A 23,196-nucleotide genomic window follows, 5' to 3' on the forward strand; every position below is an offset into this window, starting at 1 on the left:
AGAAGAAGAAGAAGAAGAAGAAGAAGAAGAAGAAGAAGAAGAAGAAGGAGAAGGAGGAGGAGAAGAGGATGAGGAGAGAGGAGGAGAAGGAGAAGGAGGAGAGGAAGAAGAGGAAGAAGGAAGAGGATAAGGAGAGAGAAGGAGGAGAAGAAGAGAGAAGAAAGAGGGAAGGAGCAAGAGAGAAGAGAGAGATCTGGGAGGGAGGGAGAGAGAAGGAGGAGGGGGGTGTTTAACAGTGGAAACAGCTATGGAGGGGTCAAGAGGACTGAAAAAAGGCCATTGGATTTAGTTCATTGGCAACACTGAAAAGAGCGTTTCAGAAGAGTGGCGGGCTGGAAGACAGATTGCAAGAGATTGAAAAGTGAGTAGGAAGTGAGGAAATGAAGGCAACAAGGGCAGACAGAGGATGGGTTCCTTCTAGGAATGTGGCTGTAAAAGGGAGAGAAGATGTAGGACGATAGCTTCAGGGGATGGCAGGGTCTGGTGGATGTGTTGCAAGGATAGATAGATCTGGACATGTTTGTAGGCAGCCTAGAATGAGCCAGTGGATAAGGAGAGATTAAAGATGAGAGAAGAGAAAGATGACAAGAAGAAGAAATGATTGGGGCCAAAATCCTAGAGGAGAAAAGGTCACATGTCAGGCATTGACCCTGACAAGATGCAAAGATAGTCCTTCCTCAGAGACTGGAAGGCATGTTATGGGGAGGGGAGCACAGCTAAATTTTATACCTGAGAGAAAGAGGAGTCAGAAATGAGATTCTGAGGGGGGTGGAGGAAGAGGTGGGAGAGCTGACCCTGGCCATACCTAGAGGGTTCTGACTGGTTTTGATGAGGGAAGACCATGGCCACATCTAGGGATGGTCTCTCCTTAAGAACCAGCAGATAAAAACCATGTGAGATGAGGAAATGGGAGGGGATCCATTATTAAGTAGGACAGATAAGAATACTGACTATGACCATGGATCCAGTGGTGAAGTCTGGAGCCAATGACATATTAGCTACATGGTGCCACCGTGTAGCTGTGGACTTCATTGTGACCCAGGGTCCCAATGAGTTTGGGGAAGCCAGATAACCCAATCTGACATCTCTTATTCCATAGAGATGTTAGGGAGACTGGTTACACCCAGCAGGGTAATAGTGAAGGAGAGCTGTAAAATACGATCCACTGTTCCTATGCCAGAGCAAAGGAAAAGGATGGGTAGGACCTAGGGCTTCAGCAGGGACTTTTCCCCCAGTTGTTGAGCCATTATTTAGGAGTGAACAGTTGGTCCCATTTGGAGCTGCCTCATCCCTGAGAACTAGATCCTGGCCTCTCAGAGAGTCTTGCCTACATTTATCTTCATAATGAAACACTGAGCCCAAGGAGGTAAGAAGCTTAGCATCAATTGCCATAGGCATTTCATTGAAATGCCCATTCTGGAATATCCATCAGAGTAGATACTTTTTTCTTTCTCTAATACCTGGATTATCATTAGCCCCAAAAGCAGAATTTCTGGTAAGAATTCCTGCCTTATGTCTACTTTGGAGACCTCCTGCTTCAGGAAAGCCAGATCTCTCTTAGGAGAATGGCAAACATCTCTTTCTCTACACACATCCTCCAGGAAGCTGGCCTGTGCCAAAAATATCTGCCCTGAGCCTCAGTATCTGCAATCAATTCCACTTTCAGTCTATCTGTGTGATGACTGTATATCTATGATTGTGTGTGTTTGTGAGACCATATATGGTTGTGTATGCAATTATATGAGGACATATAATGGTGTTTGTAACTACATGCAATTGTATCTATCTATATATGAGTGTTTTAATGAGGGAAGACTATGGCCATACCTGGGAGTGCTCTCTCAGTAAGAACCAGATGTGAGATGAGGAAATGGGAGGGGGTCCATTATGAAGCCAGACAGGCATGAACTCTGACTATGACGTGTATGCCTTATGTAACTACACGGCTGCGATAACACATGTAACCATACATATATATAGATTGTGGTCATGTGCATGCATGTCATTACATATGCATGTAGATGTTTGACTGTGTATATGTATGTGACTACATAGGCTAACAGGATCTTAGTTTTAGAGCTGGAAAGGACAGCAGAGGTCATCTAGTCCAATTTCTCATTTTATAGTTGAGGAAGGGTTAGGAAACTGAGGACCAGAGAAATTATTGATCTTCCTAGGGATGAGCTTCAAGCCTAAGTCCTCTGATTCCAAGTCCCTGCCTCTTTTCCATGCTCATAAGTATGTATAGGATTACATATGGACACGTGTATCTCTCTGTATGTAACGACCTCCATGTGACTACAGATGACTATGTGTATATAGAGATGTGAGTGCATGTGTGTATATATGCACACATCAGACAGGGTGAACAGACCAGTGGCCAATGGTGAAGGAGAAGCCAGTGATGGATGAACACAGACTAACAGTCTAACTCCAGGGGGCAGCCTTTTCCTATAGGAAGAGTTCAAAACCCGTAGTTTAAAACCCACAATCATCCCTCCCTCCTATCACTTGCCCCCTGAAAATAATGAGAATGAAGACCCCAATAAAACTATCAACACAGGAATATAACCCAGGCCTAGGGGCCTAAAGAGAAATCTTCCCCCTCATTTTCAAAGTCCTCCTTTCCACACCCTCACTAGCCACCGATTCCCTGAAGGATCCTCATTCAAGAGCCCTATGGTGTCCTTGTAGAGTGGGATTTCAGGAAGCACAAAGAAATAGGGATAGATGGGGATATGACCAACTGCAGAAGTTCTTCCTCTTAGTAAAGAGGTGGGAGTCTATGGATGTGGCATGTGGTATACCCAGTGAGACTAGGTCATTGTCTGTTGGTTCTGTTCAAATGTTTTTCTTTGTTATAATAGAGGGTTCAGTTGCATGGGGAATGAAGTTTAAGGGGAAATGACTATGATATAAAAATAAAAAGCATTAACAAAATTTTCAAGTTGAAAATTAAATAAGGAAGTTAGAATAGATGATATCTAAGATTGCTTCCAGCTATATGATTCCATGAAACTAGGATTTATAAAGCTAGAAATATTCATAGATAGATTCTAAATATATATGTTACACGTATATATAAATGCATATATGTACATAATATAACATATGTGTATGCGTATATATGATATTCCAAAAGTCTTCAGCTTTAAAGCTTAAAACTATACTAAGACTTTTTGGATATCCTGTATGTAGAGAATAGAAGGTATTTGAGGGAATGAGGAGGAGGAGGAAAACCTTTTTTCATGGATAAAGCTTGCCCTGGCTGGGAGTGGGGAACAGAGAAAGTTAGTCTCATTATGAAAGTCTTAGTCCTCTTAAGTACTAAGCCTCCTGCATACTCTCTGATATCCTGTGGAAGAGAAAGGTCAAGTACCAGTGGGAACAGGCCCTTCCGTCATGTCAGGCCTCAGAATCCAACTTTGAGGGCTTGCCCCTCCCCCATATGAGCATGCATGAGGGTTCTGTCCACTCAGCCCCACTATCCATCCATTCCTTCCCTCCATCTGTCTCTGCCCATTGATAGTTGTCCCTGCTATCCATCCTCAGGGACACTGATGTAGACATCCATTTCCTAAGTTAGAGCCTGAGCTTAAGACTAGTAGGAGTGAGGAGGGGGATGGTTTTTCTGACTTGGCCTAAAGTAGGAAAAGGGATAAGGAGAAAACATGAAGAAGGCCTGGAGACACCACCTTTGCAACAAAGGCAGGGTTTGGTCGCTGTGAGTAGTGACTTGTAGGCCTTTGCCGTGGCTCTACTTCTCTCTTTCAATTCACAGTCCCCAGCCTTCTTCTCCCGTGGTGGCTCTCCTACCATCGTAGTATATTCAGTCTTTTCCTCTTTATTGCCTTCTTCAGAAACCTATTTGACCTCCTTTAGCCCAATAACCTCCTTTGACCCTGATGCCCCTTTGAGCATAGGATAGTATCCTGTCCCTCCCCCTTCCCTTACCATCAGATTGCTTGAAAAAGTCATCTACACCTGCTTTCACTTTTTCATTACTCCCTCACTCCTCAACCCCCTGCAGTCTAGCCTTGGTCCCAATCACTCCACCAGCTGCTCTCCCTGGGTCATTAGTGGCTGCTGATTGCCAAATTCAATGGCCCTTCTTCTAATTCTACTAAGGTAGGATCATGTAGTAGAAAGATCATTGGATCTGGACTTGTGCATTAAATTTCCTCATCTATAAAATGAGAGCTTTGGACTATATTGTTTTTTTGGTTCCCTCCAGTTCTAAAATCCTTTGATTCTGCTTGCTTTCTTCTATGGCATTTGGTATTATGACTATCCCCTAGCACTAGATCTGATATCAAATAACCTGGATTCAGATCCCACTTCAGCTTGTGTGACCCTTTAATCTTTTAAATTTAATCTTCCTGGGCCTCAGTTTCTTAATCTATAAAATGAGGGGGTTTAGGGGAGGCTAGGTGGTGCAGTGAATAGAGCACTGGCCCTGGAATCTGGAGGACCTGAGTTCAAATTCAGCCTCAGACACTTAATACTTACTGGCCGTGTGACCTTAAGTCACTTAACCTCAATTGCCCTGCATTCCCCCTTCCAAAAAGCTTAAATAAATAAATAAAATGAGGAGGTTGGACTGGATGCCCTCTGAGGTACCTAAATCTATAGTTCTCTTCTTCTTTCTCCTCTTTTGACATCTATAACACTGCCCTCTTTTAATCACTCTCTTAATTCTCTTGTTCCTAGTCTCTTTACTGCTGTCCATTATTATTCTACCTCCTAAACTAGAGAATTTTCTAAGACTTTTCTTTAACCTTTCCTCCCCTCCCATCCCAGTTCTCTTCTTTTCCTTCCTTTCCCTTCCCTCTACAACAGTTCTCTTATTGAAGTCACCAACTCCCATGGCTTCAATTAACAGCTCTATACAAATGTGAAAATCTGTACTTCCAGCCATGACCCCAGAGCTCCATGCTTACCTTCCCAGTTGCCCACAGGACATCTCCATCTGTGTATCCCTCTGGTGCTTCAAACCCAATGCGTCCAAAACTAAACTTGTCGTTTTCCCTTAAAACCTGCCCCTCTGCCCAACTTTTCTTTTTTCTTTTTAAATTTATGGTAGGTACCACCCTCCATCCAAGTCAACAAGCAAGGCTCAAAACCCTTGTCAAACCTGACTCATCCTTTTTCTCCTTCCCTCAAACATTCAACCAGTTTCCAAGTTCTCTAAATTCTACATGCACAGTCCTTTTCCATTCAAACAGCCATCACACTAGTCACATCATCACACATCAAACTAGCCACACACTTCACTCTTGTAACAGCCGTCTCTGCCTCTAGTCTCCTCCTCCAATCCATCCTTCACAGAGCAGTCAGATTGACCTTTGTAATGCACAATGGTGATCACGACATCTCCCCCCAAAATGGTCTCCATTGCCTGTAGAATACAAACTCCTCATCCTGTCATTCAGGGCCTTCCACCATTTGACTCCAACCTACCTTTCCAAGCATTATTCATACAATTTTCTTTCACAGCAAAACTGGATTGTTTGCCCTACTCCTGTCTTGTTCTGAGCCTTTTCCACAATGGTGGGAAATGTGGCTACAATGGTTTCAGCAGCCCTTTCCTTTCCTCCCCCCCCCCCATACATCCTTCTACCTGTTGGAATCTTTCTATTACTTTAAGACCCATCTCAGGGGCTGCTACATCAGTCAAGCTTCCCCTTTTTCTAATTTCTCAAAATATCCTGTTTAGGTCTGTCCTATAATCCTAGTGAATTGTTTATCTCCTATACAAATATTATTCACTTTCATTTGCAACTAGCATGGTGGGTGTTTTGCATGTAATAGGTGCCTAATAAATGCTGGTTGAATTGAATTGTTTCATATTTCTCACCTAGCAAAATGGCTTCCACATTGGAGGTGTTTAATATTTGTTCAGCCGGATTACATGTGTTTGTGTGCCTGTCTGTACATGTGTTCGTGTCTGTGACTGTGTGTTCCTTTTTCTTGGTGTATGTCTGTCTACGTGTGTCTACATGTTTGTGTTCCCTCCCTCTCCCCGAAAAAAGTCAGATTGGGATGGAGGGGGAGGAAGGGGAGGTCTAGACGCCGAGTGGACAGCAGGAGGGACCCCCCTTTCCCCAGTGTTCCCCTAACTCCCCCAACTTCGGGAGATCCTTCTCCCCAGGGCATCTCACAGAGACCGGCCCGAGGTTGTTTGCATGGGCTCAGCCCTCTCCTTACTTCCACTAGTAGGTGGTTAAGCCCATGGTAGCTGCCAGGCTTGTCGATCAGAGGCTGGGTGGGCCAGGGGGCGTGCCGGGAAAGGGGCTTTGGCTGGGTTGGGCCAGGCTGGGCTAGGCTCATCTGGGCTCTGGGCGGGGCCGGGCTGGGGATGCGCTGTGCTGCGCTGGGCACTGCGCCGCCGCCGGGCTGAGGATGCTGGCGCTGCCGCGAGGCGCTCGCCGCCGTCTGGGGAACAGAGCAGCCGGAGCTCAAGTCAGAGCGCAGTGAACGTCGTGCCTCGGCACCCCTAGGACCCCAGGACCCCTGACCCACGATGTCCAGGAAAAAGACCCCTAAGAGTAAGGCGGGGAGTGCGCCCACTTCTTCTCTGCCCACAGCCAAGGAGAACGGGCCGGTGGGTTCCGGAGGGGGCGGCTGTAGCCCGGGCCCTGGCCCTGCCCCCAAGGCACCGAGGAACGGGCTTCTGCTGCCAAGCCGCCCGTCCCTTAGCAGCAGCGGTGATTTCTACGACGTTGCTTTCAAGGTAAGCTCTGGGATCCTAAGGGAAACAGCGGGGGAAGGGGGGGGGTGTGAAGAACAGCTACTGAGAGGTTGATGGACAGACGAAGCACAGACCCACCGTGGCTGAGAGTGATAGGCACAGACCATAGGCTAGGAATGGTTGGCAGAGGGGCACAGACCTTGGGCTGGGGAGGTTGGCACAAGAGCACAGATGGTTGACTGGTTGGCACAGGGACACAAACCCTAAAGGGACTGAGGGCAGTTGGCCCAGAGTCAAAGACCATAAAGGGCTGGGGAGGGGAGAAAAGCGGTGATGAGCCCAGGGTAGGACAGGCAGACTTTGTTAGTAAAAGGTTCAGCAGCAGGTGGCCTAGGACAGGACTCTGCTGGTAGGGGCCCTGGAGTAGTGTGGGAGCTGGAAGTTGGGCTGGCCTGGTGTGACCTTTCCTAAGCAAACACATGCAGCCCCTTCCTAAGCTCTGGCTTTGCTTCAAGCCAGGAAGGGCCAGGGTTTTGAGCAGGGGACCTAGATTAGAAAGGGACTTGCTAGCCCAGTATCCGGCTCCCCTTCTACTGATGTCCCGTTCTGTTTTTGACCACTGGAGCTGGGTACAGACAAAAGAACCTTTGTGTATTCCCTAACTCATCAGATTTTCTATGACAGCTCTGGAAATGAAAAGAGTAGATCCTCCCCATAGGGCTGGTAGACAAGTAGCCCAAGGCTCTCTTCATTTCCTTTCCAGCAAGTCTAGCAGTGACCTCTCCTGGAAGTTTAACTCCAAAAGATTTTATTGATCTCAAAGTTACCTCTTCCAAGCTTTTCTGGGGTCCACGCTCTTTTGACATTTCCTTACAGGACATGTTTAATGGCTCCCTATCTTTAATATAATCTACAAACTCCTTAGTCTGTTATTGAAAGTCTGCTTCCAGCCTACTTCTCCCAATTATTTCACAAAATCCTCTTCTTTCATTGTATTTCAGCCAGACTGGCCTACTAGTTGTTTTCCCAACTCCAAGTCCCACCTCCTGCCTATATCTGGGAAAGCACAGGCTGTCCACCTGCCATGTTGGGCATGTACTCGTTCCTCACCTTTGCCTCTTAGAATCCTTAGCTTCCTTCAAGACTCCTACAGGAAGCCCTTTCTGATTATCAGTACTCTCCCTTGATTATTAGTCTTGCTTATTATGACTCTCTTCCTTTTCAGACCCCTTGCAGAATGCGTTTTTGTTTCCCTGTTGTACTATGACACTTTTCATGTAAAAGACACTTAATGAATGCTTGTTGAGTTGCCATATTGAATTTAAATTGGGGAGTCGGGTTGTAAGTCCTGTAATGTCAGTAGTTTCTCTATATCACCCATTCCCAAGGACTTGCCCATTTTTCTGGGCAGTCCAGAGCTGCCTCTGGACAAAGTGTTAGCCCAGGTTACTGAGTGCTGGAGATGGAGACCTTTACCAGCAATGAAGGCCCTTGGCTGTCTAGGAGTGGTCAAGCAGTCATGGGTATCAGTTGGGGCTCTTAGTCCTGAGACTTCCCAAGAAGTTTAGGCTGGCACAGTCTCTCCATCAATCCCCCTTTGCGGACTTGTCAATGAATTGGAGAGTGGGTGATGGTAGTAGGGCTTAGCTATTTCTTAATATTGACCCCTGGGGCAACCAGCCCATCCAGAATCTGAGAAGCTGGCAACTTGAGTAAGGAGAGTTCAGCACCCCATGAGGTCTGCTTGTCCTTCTGCCTTCCCTGGCTAAAGACTAGGGCAAGCAGAGAGAAAATGGGTGTCTCTGAATGGACACTTGGTCAGCATTGCTGTGGGGGCCTCCACAGACTAGGGCCAAGGAGGAGGATTCCTTAGTTCAGGGAACCATTAGGGTCTGACACAGACATCAGTTGACTCCTTTAGTCAAGGGAAAGCATTGACTTGTTTTACATGGAATTACCCCCTACCACATGTAAAAACATATGGAGTTGGGGCATCCAGGTAGTACAGGGAGTAAGAGCACCGGCTCCAGTGTCGGGATGACCTGGGGATCGAATCCCGGGCTCAGACACTTAGCACCCATCCAGAAATAATAACTGGCCATGTAATCTTGAGCAAGTTACTTAACCCCAATTGCTTAAAAAAAAACCAAAAACATATGGAATCATCCCCTCTCTCCAATTCCTCAACTTCCCAATGGAAAAAGATAACCCAAGAGAGAGATTCTCCCAGCCATATTTCATGTTCATGTTTTAGATTTTCATGAGTGCCCCAAGCTCATAGTGGGTCATCAGTTTATATCTGAGAATGTCAGACTGTGTGTGTGTGTTGGGGGAGGTGTATGCTCAGATCATATCTATCAAGGCTAGAATTTTGTTGGGGAGTCAGATTATAGCTCCTGAAGGTGAGGGTGGGATGGGCTTCAGATCACACCTAATGGGTGTAAGGGTTTGTGAAGCTCAAATCTCACTGCCTTAAAGGGGAGGTGTTGGGTTGGCAAAGGGAATCAGATCATGCCTCTTGAAGGCAAAGGTGTTAGGTTTGGGGTAGGGGTGGTCAAATCATCTTCCTGAGAGTGGGGGATAAACTAATACCTCTTGAAATTCGGGGGTGCCAATTTGGGGAGAGGATGGTTCTGCTCAGATAAACTAGAAGAACCTGTGGTATAGAGGAAAGAATTCTGGAGTAGGGATCAAGAGCCCAGTGTCAGCTCTGCCTGACATTAGCTGGGTAATTTTGGGTAAGCACTTAACTTCTTTGGGCTTTGGTTTTCTCTTTTGTAAAATGGGGTACACACACTCCCTACCTCACAGGGCTGTTGTGAGGATGAAGTTTTTAAAAAAGGTATATAAATCCTTTGTAACCTATGAAGCATAACATAAATATTAGCAATTATTATCACACCTTGGGAGGAGACTGAATAGGAGGTGACTTTGGTGTTTGGTCATGGCTCTGACAAAAGGCTTGTCAACCTGGGCAGGAAACTTACCTTCCTTGATCCTCAGTCTCCTTTTCTGTAAAATGGAGATAGAAATATTTGTGTTGCTTACTTCATGGGCTGTTGGGAGGAAAGTGCTTTGTAAATCTTAAGGCACTATAGGAATGTGAGCTTTATTATTACTGTTGTTATTTTTGAGAGGTAGCAAAGCGTGTTTTAGATAGAGAGGTAGCTTTGGAGACAGGAAGACTTAGATTCACGTTGACTTTGACATGTACTGACCTATGTGACCTTAGGTAAGTTATTTAATCTGCAAAGGCATCTCTAGGTCAATAGTCAGCTAGGAAAAACCCATTAAGCACTTGGTTTGTGCCAGTCACTGTGCTAAGACTCATAGATAAGTCAACAATCTGCATTAGCAAAAGGTGTTCCCACACTGGGAGTTCCCTATGCCAATGAACTCCTCCCCCCAAAAAAAATTAGTATTATATCAATGGGATGTGGTGGCAGGTTACAGGATTCCGTGGGGAAGGACAGAGGGTCAGACTGTCAGGGACAGTTCAAAACAAAGACACTTTAGACTTTCTATGCCTCCCTCATCACAGAACAGTCCTTTACCTGGGATCCAGGGGGAAGAGGATTGTGGGGCAAGGAGGGACAAGAATTGTTGCTATGCTAACTCTTTAATGGCCCTTTCTCTTTTCCTGCTCCCTGCTCTGTGTTTGGAGATGCTATGGGGTAGATGGGAGAAGACACTGAGGAACCCAGAAGTATGTAGCAGCTCAGGACAGAGTGGGTGGGCTTTGTTATATTCCCTGTAACCTGCTGAGGATGAAGCTCAACCAGGCTGTGAACCAAGTGTCCCAAGGCTGGGTCAACAGCTCCTGCCAACATTCTCAACAGCCCCTCCAGGGCTGACATTAAGTTCCACTCTTCTCTTTCCTAATGAGCTCCCTGGTCTCCAGAGCTGGGGAAATTCTTCTTGCCTTCCTAGGCCTGACTACTTGCCCTACCCTCTCCTCAGGTGATGCTGGTAGGAGACTCAGGTGTGGGGAAGACCTGTCTGCTGGTTCGATTCAAGGATGGTGCATTCCTGGCTGGGACGTTCATTTCCACCGTGGGCATAGACTTCAGGGTAAGAGCTCCAAGCACTTTTCCCAGCTCCTTATTCAAAGCCCTGCTGATAAGGAAAGAGATTACCAGATGAGAAATTGAGGGGAGGGAAGCTGACAGGCTCAAAGGATAGGGAGCTGTAGGGGTCTTCCTGTCTCTGGGACAACCTCTGGCCAAGCCAGCTAGAACTCCCTGGAGAATGGTGTTACATGGTGTCGTGGGTGAAAGCCCTCCCCATCTGTAAGATCTCTCTTTCCCTGTTTTTATGTAGGTGGGTGTATGTGTCTTTCTGTATGGGGGTGGGGTGGGAATCTATTTCCTCATGTCACTATGTGAGGGGCTCCGTAGTTCCTGCATGCCTGTCTCTCTGTGTTGCTTTTTACTGTGTGTCTTATCGGTGTGTCTAGTCATAGGTCTGCCTGTTTGTGTCTATGTGAGCCCTTTTCTCTAGAGAAGCCTGAGTTCAGTCCTTAACTCTGTGTGTGTTGTATATATCTCTGGATGTGACCTGTATATGCTCACATCTCTGTCTCCATCTCTCAATCTCTGTGTGTGCGTCTCACTGTCCACATCTGTTTCTCTGGTTGCCATTCTGAGATTCAGACATGAAGAGCAAGGGGCTTATCTCCATATTCCTGGGGAAGGCCTGGGTCCTGAGATCCTGTGTCCTAATGGGGAGTAAAAAAAACAAAACAAACAAACCCTTTCTTCTAGTCCCGAATCCCCTCAAACTTGCTTTCTCTTAAATCCCAGGATCCAGAATTTGGTTCTAATTTCCTGGTGAAGAGTGATATGTAGACTGTCTTGCTTACAATCTAATTACTGCCATGTTTTATCAGAGGCTGTAGCCATGTGCACCATGCAGGCAGACTTGGGCCTCTTTTACCTTGAGGTGGAAGTGGGGAGGGTGGGATTTATCTGACCCTGCCCAGAGCCTCTGACACTCCTTGCCTCTGGACCAGAATGATTCTTCCAGAGACCAGGCTGAGTATCATTGAATTCCATCCTTCCTCAGGAGAGGGCTCTTATGCTCAGCTCAGTATGGCCCCCTACAACTACAGGAAGACTCCTGACTTCCTAATGTCTGAGCCAAAGTGGCTAAATTCAATTCAACTTAATTATTTACTGATAATTCAAAAGTTGTATCTTCTGGGCTTCTAATTAGGGGGAGGGAGGCCCATGGGAAGACTAAACGGCTCTCTGGAGGCTCACAGGCATAAAGCCACTTGGCAAACCCCTCTACCAGTATAGGGAGATTGTGGCTTCTAAGCAGAGCCCTGCTCCCTTCCATTGCCCTTCAGGCCCCCCTGCTGCCAACTTCTCATAGAAGGGATAGGGCAGAAATGAAGGAGTTTGGGAGAACTCAGACTTGGATACTGAAAAGTAGCTGGGCAGAACAGTAATGGAAAGGTCGGGGGGGGGGAGGGAGAGTATAAAAGGAGGAGGACAAGAGAAAATCTCCTTATAATCATACATCCCTTGGCTGTACATACCTCCCAGCCCTGCCCCAGCCAAGTCTGTGAGCACAAGAAAGAACAAGGGAGCAGCTGAACGGAGCTCCAGGCCCCCATTCTCTCTTGAGCCACTCTGGGAGGGCAGAGACTGAAGACTCCTGCGGGGTGGTCCAAATGTCCCCTAGGGCTTGGGAGAACTAAAGCCAGAACATCTGCTCTTTGGTCCAGAGTCACAGCAGGTGTGGCTTGGATCCTCCTCATTCTCTCCTCTACAGATGGCTGGCCCTGCTTGGGTTCCCTGGGGCATCAGGATGGTTCTGAGACTGGAGGAGCAGCTCACTAAATAGAGGCTTGGGTTCGTGTGAAGTGGCTGCCATTTCAAGGGCTTCTCTTCCTCTGCCTCCCTTTTCCCCCCAAGCTTTATCACTCCCTCCCCAGTCTATGATCACCATCCCCATCTCACTCCCCAGCTTGACTCTACAAGAGGGGACAACCACGGCAAGTGACTGCCAGGTTGCCTGAGGCTATGTGAGGGCAGAGAACCCCTGATGCCAACGATGCATCTCTTTATGTATATGGAAATTTTATATGGAATTATGGCTGGTTTTTGTGTGTGGGGCTGACTGACCTGGGATATCACTGTGGAACTCTGTGTGTGCACTCATGTGAATCTAACCAGCAGAGTACAAGCTGTTGCCCTAGCAACACCCCCACCCCCACCCCCACCCCACCTCAGTCCCACCTCCTCTCCCAGGTCTGGGCCTCTTGTGAAAAAATGACTCACTGGAAGCACAGGTGCCATGTACACCCTCCCCCAAGGTCCACACCTTCCCTCCTGCTCCAGGCTTCTAAAGGTACACACCTGATAAACATGTTCAGTTTTCTCAAGGTCACTTGGAGTGGCCTCAGAGGCCCCCGTGGCACCCTGTTTGGGCGTCTGCTGCTGGGCAGCCTTACTGTGGCAGCAGGGGGGCTGGGCGTGGTGCTGCCACTACCGCCTGCTCCCTGAACACTCTGTTCCCTCCAATGTGCACATTAATATTCAAACCATAATGGCATTAATCTCACTTGGCTCATCCTTAGTCCCATAAGGTGCTGACGTGATCGACCATAATAGCCTGGGATGAACCCAGGCGCCTCTCAAATGCAGAGCATTAGCGGACTAAATAAATAGTGTTATTTGTAACAAACAAAACAAAATCCAACTTGTCAACAGAGCAGAGCAGGGCATGGCAGCTTGTCCTATTTTTCCATCTGTAGGATGGAAACAATGGAAAGAGTACTGGATTTTGAGTCAAAAGTTCTGAGTTCAAATTCTGGCTCTGTGACTCATTGCCTGTGCAACTTTGGGCACAGACATTCATCTTCATGAGTTCATAAATCTGGAGTCGGAAGGAGTCCAGTCCTCTTATTTTTACTAATCAGGAAACTGAGGCTGGGGCACTTAAGTGACTTGCCTGAGGTTATATAAGTAAGGGGTAGGGGTAGGATTTGAACCTGGGTCTTTCTAGCTCAGGAACAAGGATTTGGATTGTACCATACCAGGGGGTGGGGCTGGATGGCTGCTCAAATCCTTTCCTACTCTAAACTGTGACTCTGTAACCTTTTGTTTTCCTAGAAATTCCAGGAATTCGTGGTTGGTCTGATGCCCCCCAGGAATTTAAAGGGATTTAGTTTCCGATTTCTAGGGAGTCCTAGAGGTAGGAGAGTCCAGTGGATAGAGGGCTAGATTTGGCTTTAGCAAAACTTGGGTTTGAATCCTACCTCTGATGCTTCCTAATCTGTGAAATGTGCATAATAACAGAATGAGGACCAAGTGGGAGAATATAAATGAAATGAAAAGGAGGTGGACATATGATTTCATTGCTATTTTCTGATAAGGAAATTCTGTCCACCAATGCAATCTGGTCTGCAACTTGGACTGAGCGTTTAAGTGACTTGTCTAGGGTCACATAGCTAATATGTGTCAGAGATGGAACTTGAACCCAGATCTTCCTGTAGCCGCAGGATGATGTAGTGGCTAGAGCTTTGGACTTGGAGTCAGGAAGACCTGAGTTCAAATACTGCCTTAGACATTTACGAGTTGTGTGACCCTGGCCAAGTCATTTTACTTATCTGAGCTTCAGTTTCCTCCTCCAGCAGTTAATTGAGGGTTGATAACAGTATCTACTTTGAAATACCTTCCTAACAAAGTAACTAACTGCATGTGTGTATGTGTGTGTTGTGTATGTTTATATATTTTATATATATACACTTGGAGTGTCCAATACACACACACCACACACCACACACACACACACACATGCGTTATTTCTTCTTTTTCTCCTTCTCTTCTTCCTCCTTTTTTTTTTAAAGCACTTTGAATTTTTAAAGCATTATTTAAATGCCAGTTATATGTATTTATGTATATTCTTTATTTCCTGGGCTGTTGCTCTGAGGCTTCCCTGTGTCTTTGTGCTAGGACTGTGCCTGCTTTGCTAGCTTCTGCAGGGCAGATCACCCAAGATCAGCTTGATCAGCAGTCAGGTTTTCTGTCTCTTCTGAGGCACTGCCAGGAGGTGGCTTGGCGCAGCCAGCATGAAGCATTTCCTGGGAAGCCAGAGCTAAGGTGCCATATGCAAAGGCCTCCTCCTACTCCTGGCCAGAGCAGGCCTGCTCCTATTCTAAGCTCTCACTCAGCCTTGTCTGGCAGCAGCTGTCAGAGCCCCAGTGACATTCAAATGTCAAGTCTGTTCCTTAAAAATGGAGCTTTCAGCTACAACCTAGGATCAGGTGGTAGAGAGCTTCCCTCAGCTCCAGGACCAGTCTGAGGAAGGGGCAGAAGAGCTATTGCTCCCATCTTACCCCAAACAGAGGTATGCCATAGGGGCAGAATAGTGCCCCTACCTGAATCTGATTGCTAAGCTTTCACAGATGTCGCAGCACCTGAATCATCGATGCCCAGCCTTTGCTGCTGTAGGGAGCACACTGTGGTGATATTGTGATGTGGTGAGGTTGGGAGTGCATGAAAAGCAAAGCGACAAGATGCTGGATAGATGCCCAGTGGCCCCTTAGCCCCTGGGTAGTTCTGAGCTCCATCCTATTGCCCACACACAAGCATGCCATGTTCTGGCTGCTCTCCACCACCCAGGCCCTGGCACAGCCCGCAGAGTCTGCAGAGGGGATGTCACCCAAGCTCTTAGCACTGGGTGAGCTTGGGGTTTTGCTTTCTAGAGATGATCCCCTGTGGCCAGAATGCTGTTGTGTGTACGTGTGGGAATGGCTCGAGTCAGCAGGCCACTCTTAATTATCCATGGCCCAGAAAAGGAGGAGAGGAGTCCGAAGAGCTATAATCTAACACTTCTAGAGATGAAAGGGACTTCTGAGGTGAGCTAATGGCCCAGAGAGGGGGAGAGGATTTAGCTGACTTCAGCGGCAGATTAGAAAGGTGATCAGTCATGAGGGAGTTAATCACATGAGGCTTCCTGGAAGTGGTATGCTTTGAATTGCCTCTTGGAAGAGGAAAGAAAAGCGGCAAGAACAGAGAGATGGAGGTGGGATAGGGCAGGGGACCCAACAGTGAAGTTCTGGATTTATGCCAGCCTTGGGGATGGGGGTGGGAGGGGAAGGTAAACTGGGATGTCGTTTTAAGGATGCTTGAAGTCAAGTCTCCTGTGAGTTCTACCCAGGAAGGCCACAGCCTGATCAAGTTATGCCAACAAGCATTTATTATTTACTGTGTACATAGCACTGTGTTAGGTACTGGAAATACAAGTAGTAAAAAAAAAATAGTTCCTACTTTCAAGGAGTTTACATTTTAGTGTGGGAAAACATCACATGAAAGGAAGCTAAAAACTGGGATAATGGGGGGGGGGGAGAGGGAAAGAAGACAGAGATGAAGGTACCTGGTGTGCAGAAGAAGGTAGGCCAGAGAGTCAGGAGTACAGCCTTTAAAGGAATTAACATATAGTTGGTTTGGGTGTCCTTAAAATGAAGGCTTCTGGGGGGGAACCAGCCAATAAGAGTGAGACAGAGACAGAAGGACTGAGAGATTCAGAGACAGACACAAAAAGACAGAGAGACAGAAGCAGACTACAGGGATAGAGGATACTTCCAGTCTAGTCATGGAGGCAGCTTCCTGGGTGAAGAGGTTTCTGTGACAAGAGTCAGGCATGCAGCTTGAAGAAGAATGAGAACCATTCACAGCAATGAAGCCTGTTCACAGAATAACAGAATCATTGCTGTGAAAGAGATTCCCTCTACAACACACTCTATGAGTGGTCCTCCCCTTGAAGATCTTGCCTGAAAACCTCCAATGAGGATTAACCCACTGCCAACTTTGTACTTTGGGATAGGACCTTCCTAATTCTTAGGAAATTTTTCTTTAGAGGAAACTTAAATATGCCTCTTTTGCATCTTTTCCCCTTCCTAGTTCTGCCTTCAGGACCAAATAGAGCAAGTTTGATCCCAAGTGACAGTCCTTCAAATACTTGAAGATAGCTATTATGTCCCCCCTAAGTCTTTTCTTCTCCAGGTGAAATATTCACAGTCCTTTAACAGCTTCTAATGTGCTATAGACTCAAGACCCTTCCTCCTCCTGGTGCCTCTTCCAGCTCTTAATTGCTGAACCTTAGTGGCAGGGTGTGTATATCCCTGGGTCTGGTCAAGCTTCAGGGAAAGAGGAAACCTAGACCTGCGCTTTGGAGGAGCTCCAGGATGGCTGAAAGATGAGACTCCCCCACAGGAAACAATCAGAGAATTAGGCCAAATACTAAATGTCCTGAGGCCTCAGAGAAGAAAGTTCCAAGGGAGCTGGAGGAGGCAGGAAAAGGTTCTTGAGCTGAGCTTTGAAGGACGGTAGGAAGAACTTTGAGACAAACAGATGTCAGGGCCAGGGTAGTCCAGGTCTCAGAAGTTGACAGGGATCTCCAAGACTTAGTGGTTTTCACTAATTTAGTTGGTTACTAAGATCTGTATCCTGTCTTCATTTTGGTGGCTCGATTTCCTCAGGAGTGGACAGGGGCTGGCAGACTGTTGTTCAGCCGTTTCAATCAAGTCTGACTCCTCATGACCCCAGCTGGGGTTTTCTTGGCAAAGATACTGGAGTGGTTTGCCATTTTCTTCTCCAGCTCATTTTACAGATGAGGAACTGAGGCAAAGAGTTAAGTGACTTGCTCAGGATCATACCATAGGTAAGTGTCTGAGACCAGATTTGAACTCAGGAAGATGAGTCTTCCCGATTCCAGACCCAGCCCTCTATCTACTGAGCCACCTAGCTGCCCTGGCTTTCTGACAGGTGTCCAATCAATGTCAGATGAGTTAAGGGTTATATATTAATATGAGTTAAATGGTTATTAGTTAAGGGGCTATACTAGGTGGTCTATGTCCATTCAATCTCCTCCCAACTGGCCTTTTGATCAACATTGGTCAGGTAGCTGATCCATGAGGTAGCTGAAATAAGGGTCATCTTGGGGCTAGGGTACTGAACAAAACAAGGTTATACTGGGATAGAACTTAAGATCTTGACCTATTATTAATTGGTTCTATTGTATGTTCTAATTTGTGAGCTCAGCCAGCATGAACACCTAACCTATTTGGGGCAAACACCTTTCGTGTCCCAAGCCCACCACAGCCTTCTCTGTCTACCTCATCCACTCTCTCTCTATTCAATAGTCAGTCAATAAACATTTATTAATCACCTACTTGTTTCTGGCACTGTGCTAAGTACCTGTGATTCAAAGAAAGACGAAAGACAGCCCCTGTCCTCAAGGAGTTCACAATCTAATCTTTTTCTTTAATTAATTTTTAAATATTATTTTCTTTTCCCCAATTACATGTAAAAACAATTTCCAACATTCATATTTTACAATTTTGTACTGAGTTCCAAATTCTCTCCCTCCTTCCCCTTCCCCCTCCAAGATGGTAAGCAATCTGATGTAGGCTATACCTGTGCAATCATGTAAAACATATCTCCCTATTAGTCATGTCTCACAATCTAATCTTTTGTTTTCTTTTGCTTTACTTTTTGGAGGAGGGAAGGTAGGGCAGTTGGGGTTAAGTGACTTGCCCAAGGTCACACAGCTAGTTTTTTGTGCTACCGTGTTTATCCGATAATAAGACCTATCCCGAAAATAAGCCCTCCCCTTACTGTGTAAGATTCCTCGAAAATAAGCCCTCCCCCGAAAATAAGCCCTATTGAGATTGCTACTGTAGTGAAGGTGATCCCCTGCGCTACATGCTACATTACAGTACCCTCTGTATGCGCCGTCTCCCCCCCCACCCCCCACCCCCGGTGAAACGCATGCCACACTCCGAGCTGCATCCAATCAGAGCTGCAGCAGTGAGAGCGTCATCCTGTTCTTCCCCAAGATCCTCTTGCTGGCACCATTGAGAGCAGTGCCGTGGAGGAGAGCTGAGGCAGGACAACATAAGCCCTCCCCTGAAAATAAGCCCTCTGGTGTTTTTCTTTCCAAAAAAGTTAATAAGACAGTGTCTTATTATCAGGGAAACACAATAAGTTTCTGAGGCTGGATTTGAACTCAGGTCCTCCTGACTCCAGGGCCAGTGCTCTATTCACTGTGCCACCTAGATGCCCCATCTCACAATCTAATCTTAATAAACATTAATTAAACAACAATAGTAAACTTTATTATGTACCAGCACTGTGCTACAAAGACCAAAACTAAACAGACCCTGCCCTTGAGGAACATAGATCCTTCTAGGGAGTATAATATGTACAGAAGTAAATAGATACACAGTGGTTTCAAGAGGGAAGGAGAGCTAATGATTAGGAGAGTCAGGAGAGGCCTTGTGTAGGACGTTAACAATGGAGGCCATGCACTGCTGCCATGAGGAGCTGCTCACACAGACGTGGAAGCTGGGGATGGGGTGGCAAGGACGAGCTAACAGGCTCATTTGTCTGGGATGGAAAGCAACATGAAATAAGAGTGGAAAGGACGGTGAGAGCTAGACTGTGGAGAGCTTTAAATGTCAGGCTGAGGAATGTGTATTTGATCCCAGAGGTAGCAGGGAGCCATTGATGATTTTTGAGTAGGGGAGTGCCGTGATCAGACAAGTGTTTTAGGTGTATCAGTTTGGCAGCTGTGTGGGGCATGGATGGGGGAGAGGAGAATAATGGAGGCAGGGAGAGCAGTTAGCAATAGTCCAGCGTAAAGGCAATAATGGCCTGCTAGGGCATTTCCATTGGGAAGTCAGACAGGGGAGGGAAGGAGCCTGGTGTCCTCAGGCTCTGTGCAAGATCCTCTTCTTCCTGCCCTGAGAGAAGAGCCTGGCTGGTGGGAGTGTGATGATTCTACAGCTCTCCTGCTCTCTTAAAGAAACATTTATGAAGCACCTATGATGTACCAGGCACTGTGCTAAGCATTTGGTAGATGGAGAATGCCCCAGAATTGTGGGCAGCTCTGGGGAAATCTGTAGGGGAATTGGGACAATCAGAAGATGAGGACAAGGCTTGGCAGGTTTCCTGGAAGGGAGGAAGCCACAGTCAGAAGTTCTTTTAAACAGTGTTTCATTTCTGTTAATTGACCCCTAGTTATCCTAGTTATCATTGGATGGATTATGATTTGTCCAGTCTGGTATCTGCATCTCCTGTCCCTTACCCTGGCAGCATCTAGCTTGGCAGCAGAGAATGCCCAAGGCTTAGCATCTTTGTGTGTTTCTGGAGGTGGGGGTGGGAGTGGGAAGGGTGGCACTATATATAGGGCCCTGCCTGACCACGTGTCAATTGCTAGGTTTTGTGGGAGGATAGGGCTCTTTTGTTAGAGACTGGGGTGCATTATGACAGGTCTGTGGAGGGGAAGGGTTAGAGACAGGGAAGCTAGCTGAAATGTTTAGGGAGCCTCCAGCTCAGACAAAGGTAGAGTGTGCAATATCTAAACACTATCATTTCCAGAGTCCCAAAATGTGCCCCCCAAAATATTATAGGTGGCCTAGGCTGAGGCAGGGAACAGTGTCTGTGTTTCTCAGTGTGCATATAGGGCTTCTCTTTAGCAAGTAAAGTTCCCTTACAGTCTCTAAGCCTCTGGCCATCCCTACTCAATTAAGACCCATTGGCCTTTTCTCTTTCCTAAACATATTCTGTCCTGAGGGGATATTGGAAAATATTAGTGCTTGAAGTTTCAATCAGTTCTTCACCCACTAATTACCCATAACAAAGTCTAATCTGTTCGATTATAATTGGGTTTGCAACTTTCTTTCTTGCCTCTTTTCCTTTCCTTTCCATGACTTCTGAGGATAGATTTTGGAAGCAGGAGATGGACAAGATAACCTTGACCACCTCTTCTAAAGGAAGGGCAGGATTCATAACTGATTGACAATACCCTCTCCCTCCCAATTCCAGATGGAGGCTGTTCCAGGCCCTTCATCCCATGTCCATAGTGATAGTGTCTACAATGACCAGGGTGTTTTCAATATTCACAGGGACTTCAGTGACCCCAGGATCCTTAATAGGAAAGATCTGCTGATGCTGCCTAACAGATTCTCATTCCCTGCCCTCCCCCCATACACATACCCCTAATTCCCTGTGCCCTAAGGATTCTCCCTACCCATTCTCCCACAATGAGGCTAGTCAGGTAGGAAGTGACTCCCCTGAAGACAGTAAGCACTCAATAAATGTTGATTAGGTTCAATTTTTAATTGACTGGAATGGATTAATGCAAGTTTTCTTCTGGTGATTATGTATGGCTTCAGATAATGAAATGCCACAATCTCCAAGCAATCAAAGTTGTCCATCAACAATGGAGGAGGGCAATGGAAAGCTAGTTTGTGAGTAAAAACAGGATTAGAGAATGTTTGAGAGTATTTAAGCCAATTTTGGGGTGAGGAGTCTATAAAACAGTGGTGTCAAACTCAAATAGAGACATGTGCCTGCACATATTGACTTAGAAAATCACAAATTAACATTATCGATGTTGCATTATAATTTTATTTTATTAAACATTTCTCGAGTACATTTTGATCTAGTTTGGGGTCAGACTCAGGATGAGCTGATCATGTTGCCAGGGTGAGGGATAACAGATGGGCAGCCCATTACTGGTGCCCTCCTTATAATAGGAAACCTCCACTATCCCCTCCCCCAGAATGCTGAGTGGATCTCTTGTGGAAGACTTATGGGGATATGTGGCCTGGCTGCCATCTGCATGACTAGAGAGAATACCCACACCTATGAGATCACAGATCTATTGAAGAATGGAACAGCTACCATATGGATTATTTTAAGAGTGGCAAAATGTTAACAGTAGAAGGGACCTCAGAGATTTCATTGTATATACAGGCCCATGGTGGTAAGTGACTAGCTCAAGATCACAGTGTGAGTTAAGGGATAGAACAGAAATTAACATTCATGTTTCTTGACTCATAGGGGAAAGGGAAGGGAATGAGTATTTTTATGGTATCTACTATGTAAGTGCTTCACAAATATCTCATTTGATCATAAGTCTGGGGTTCTTTCACAACCCTATTAGGTTTTTTCTATGTAATATAAATAACTTCTCTCATAGAGAACATCTGACCTGTGTGTGGTGTGAAGATAAAATATTTCCATATCTGTGATCTGTATCATTCTGGCTTCAGAGAAACTGTGATTTCTACCATTTGTGGAGAATTAGTAGTGTACAACTGTGGCTATGCTGATGGGGGCCTTGGCAGAAGGAAGTGAGGGCTAGATGGGCAAGACAGTGATTCACTCCTATGCTACACACCTTTCTATTGGGTCAGAATCATATCTACCAATTATACTTCGGGTGTTTGTTGGAGAGAAGTGTAATGCTTTTTTAGGAGTTCAGAATTTAAAAAACAAAAACAAAAACACTTTCCCTGGTTGTTCCTAAGAGGAAGGTAACAGTCAGCTTATTCTTTGCCAACTTAGCTCTCCCTCCCACCCAACACTAGTCACACAAAAGATAGTTTTTGATAGCAAGCAAACACATTTATCCAAGCAAATAGTGAACAGAAATCAGGGAAGTAATACAAATTAGAATAGAGAATAGAATACACAAAAGTAAATGAGTTCTTCCACTCAAGAATGAGCTAAAGCCTTATCTCACTCAGTCAAGGGCAGAATGAGCTCACCAGGGAAGTCTATTCTGAGCACTCTCTGCTGGTGCAGGTACTGGGAATTGAGGTATATGTTGAGGGGCCAGATTCCTCATATCTCTGGCTCTAGGGGCTTCCACCATTCAAAAGTTTGTGCCAGTCTCTTTCTCCAAAGTCTTTCCACACTTATAGAGGCTTCTCAGTCAATCAGGAATTATATATCTACAACTACATAATATACAGTGTCATGGGATCTTCCTTCAGGGAACTGCCCCACCCACCTGGGGGGGTAGGGTGGTGTTCTGTCTAGACCCTGACTCTTTTTTTGGCTTTTTGGAGGGGGGAAGGTAGGGCAATTGGGGTTAGGTTAAATGAATTGCCCAAGGTCACACGGCTAGTAAGTGTTAAGTGTCTGAGCCCTAATTTGAACTCAGGTACTCCTGACTCCAGGGCCGTGCTCTATTCACTGGGCCACTTAGCCACCCCAGACCCTGCCTCTTAACAGTACCTGCCACTCCCCTCCTTCTGGCCTAAATTAGATGAGATTTCCTTATTTAAATTTAGCCCTAAGGACTCTGCTTCTCACCTCCCCATCAGATCCAAAGCTGAGGCAGGAATCAGTCAATTACCAAGTATCTGTGAAGCCTCTTGAGTACCTAGTCCTGTGTTATAAGGGGGAGGAAGAAACACAGGAGATGACCCAGGCCGGGTCCTTGCAGAGCTTGAAGACTGGTTTCAGAGAGGAGAGAAGAAGGTAGGCTTGAAGGATAAAGTGAGGTGTGTGGCTCAGAATGAAGGCTATGGAGAGAGGGGAATCAGTATGGGTTGATGTGGTCATGGAAGGCTCTCTGAAGAAGGGGAGACTCTTAGCCAGGCCTTGAAGGATGGGTAGAATAGAGGGAAGAGAGAGGAAGGAAGGAAGAAAGGAAGGAAGGAAGGAAGGAAGGAAGGAAGGAAGGAAGGAAGGAAG

At 46.2% G+C, this 23,196-nt stretch overlaps 1 protein-coding gene across 3 annotated transcripts in view; it reads left to right on the top strand.

Moving 5' to 3' along the window:
• RAB26 (RAB26, member RAS oncogene family) overlaps positions 1 to 23,196 on the top strand; it is a 33,458-nt gene that overhangs the window by 2,406 nt on the left and 7,856 nt on the right. The window contains exons 1-2 of one of the 3 annotated variants that reach the window (XM_069063033.1): positions 5,857 to 6,733; positions 10,652 to 10,762. In XM_069063033.1, coding sequence (XP_068919134.1) covers positions 6,524 to 6,733; positions 10,652 to 10,762 — 321 coding nt within the window. In that variant the 5' untranslated portion in view covers positions 5,857 to 6,523. Of the gene's footprint in view, positions 1 to 5,856; positions 6,734 to 10,651; positions 10,763 to 23,196 lie in introns of those variants that run through there. The other 2 variants (XM_069063024.1, XM_069063037.1) reach the window with 2 other exon arrangements.

Source organism: Petaurus breviceps, unplaced genomic scaffold (assembly GCF_028583685.1).
Source record: "Petaurus breviceps papuanus isolate PSGF00001 unplaced genomic scaffold, PetGlider_PUasm1.0 138, whole genome shotgun sequence".
NCBI lineage: Eukaryota > Metazoa > Chordata > Mammalia > Diprotodontia > Petauridae > Petaurus > Petaurus breviceps.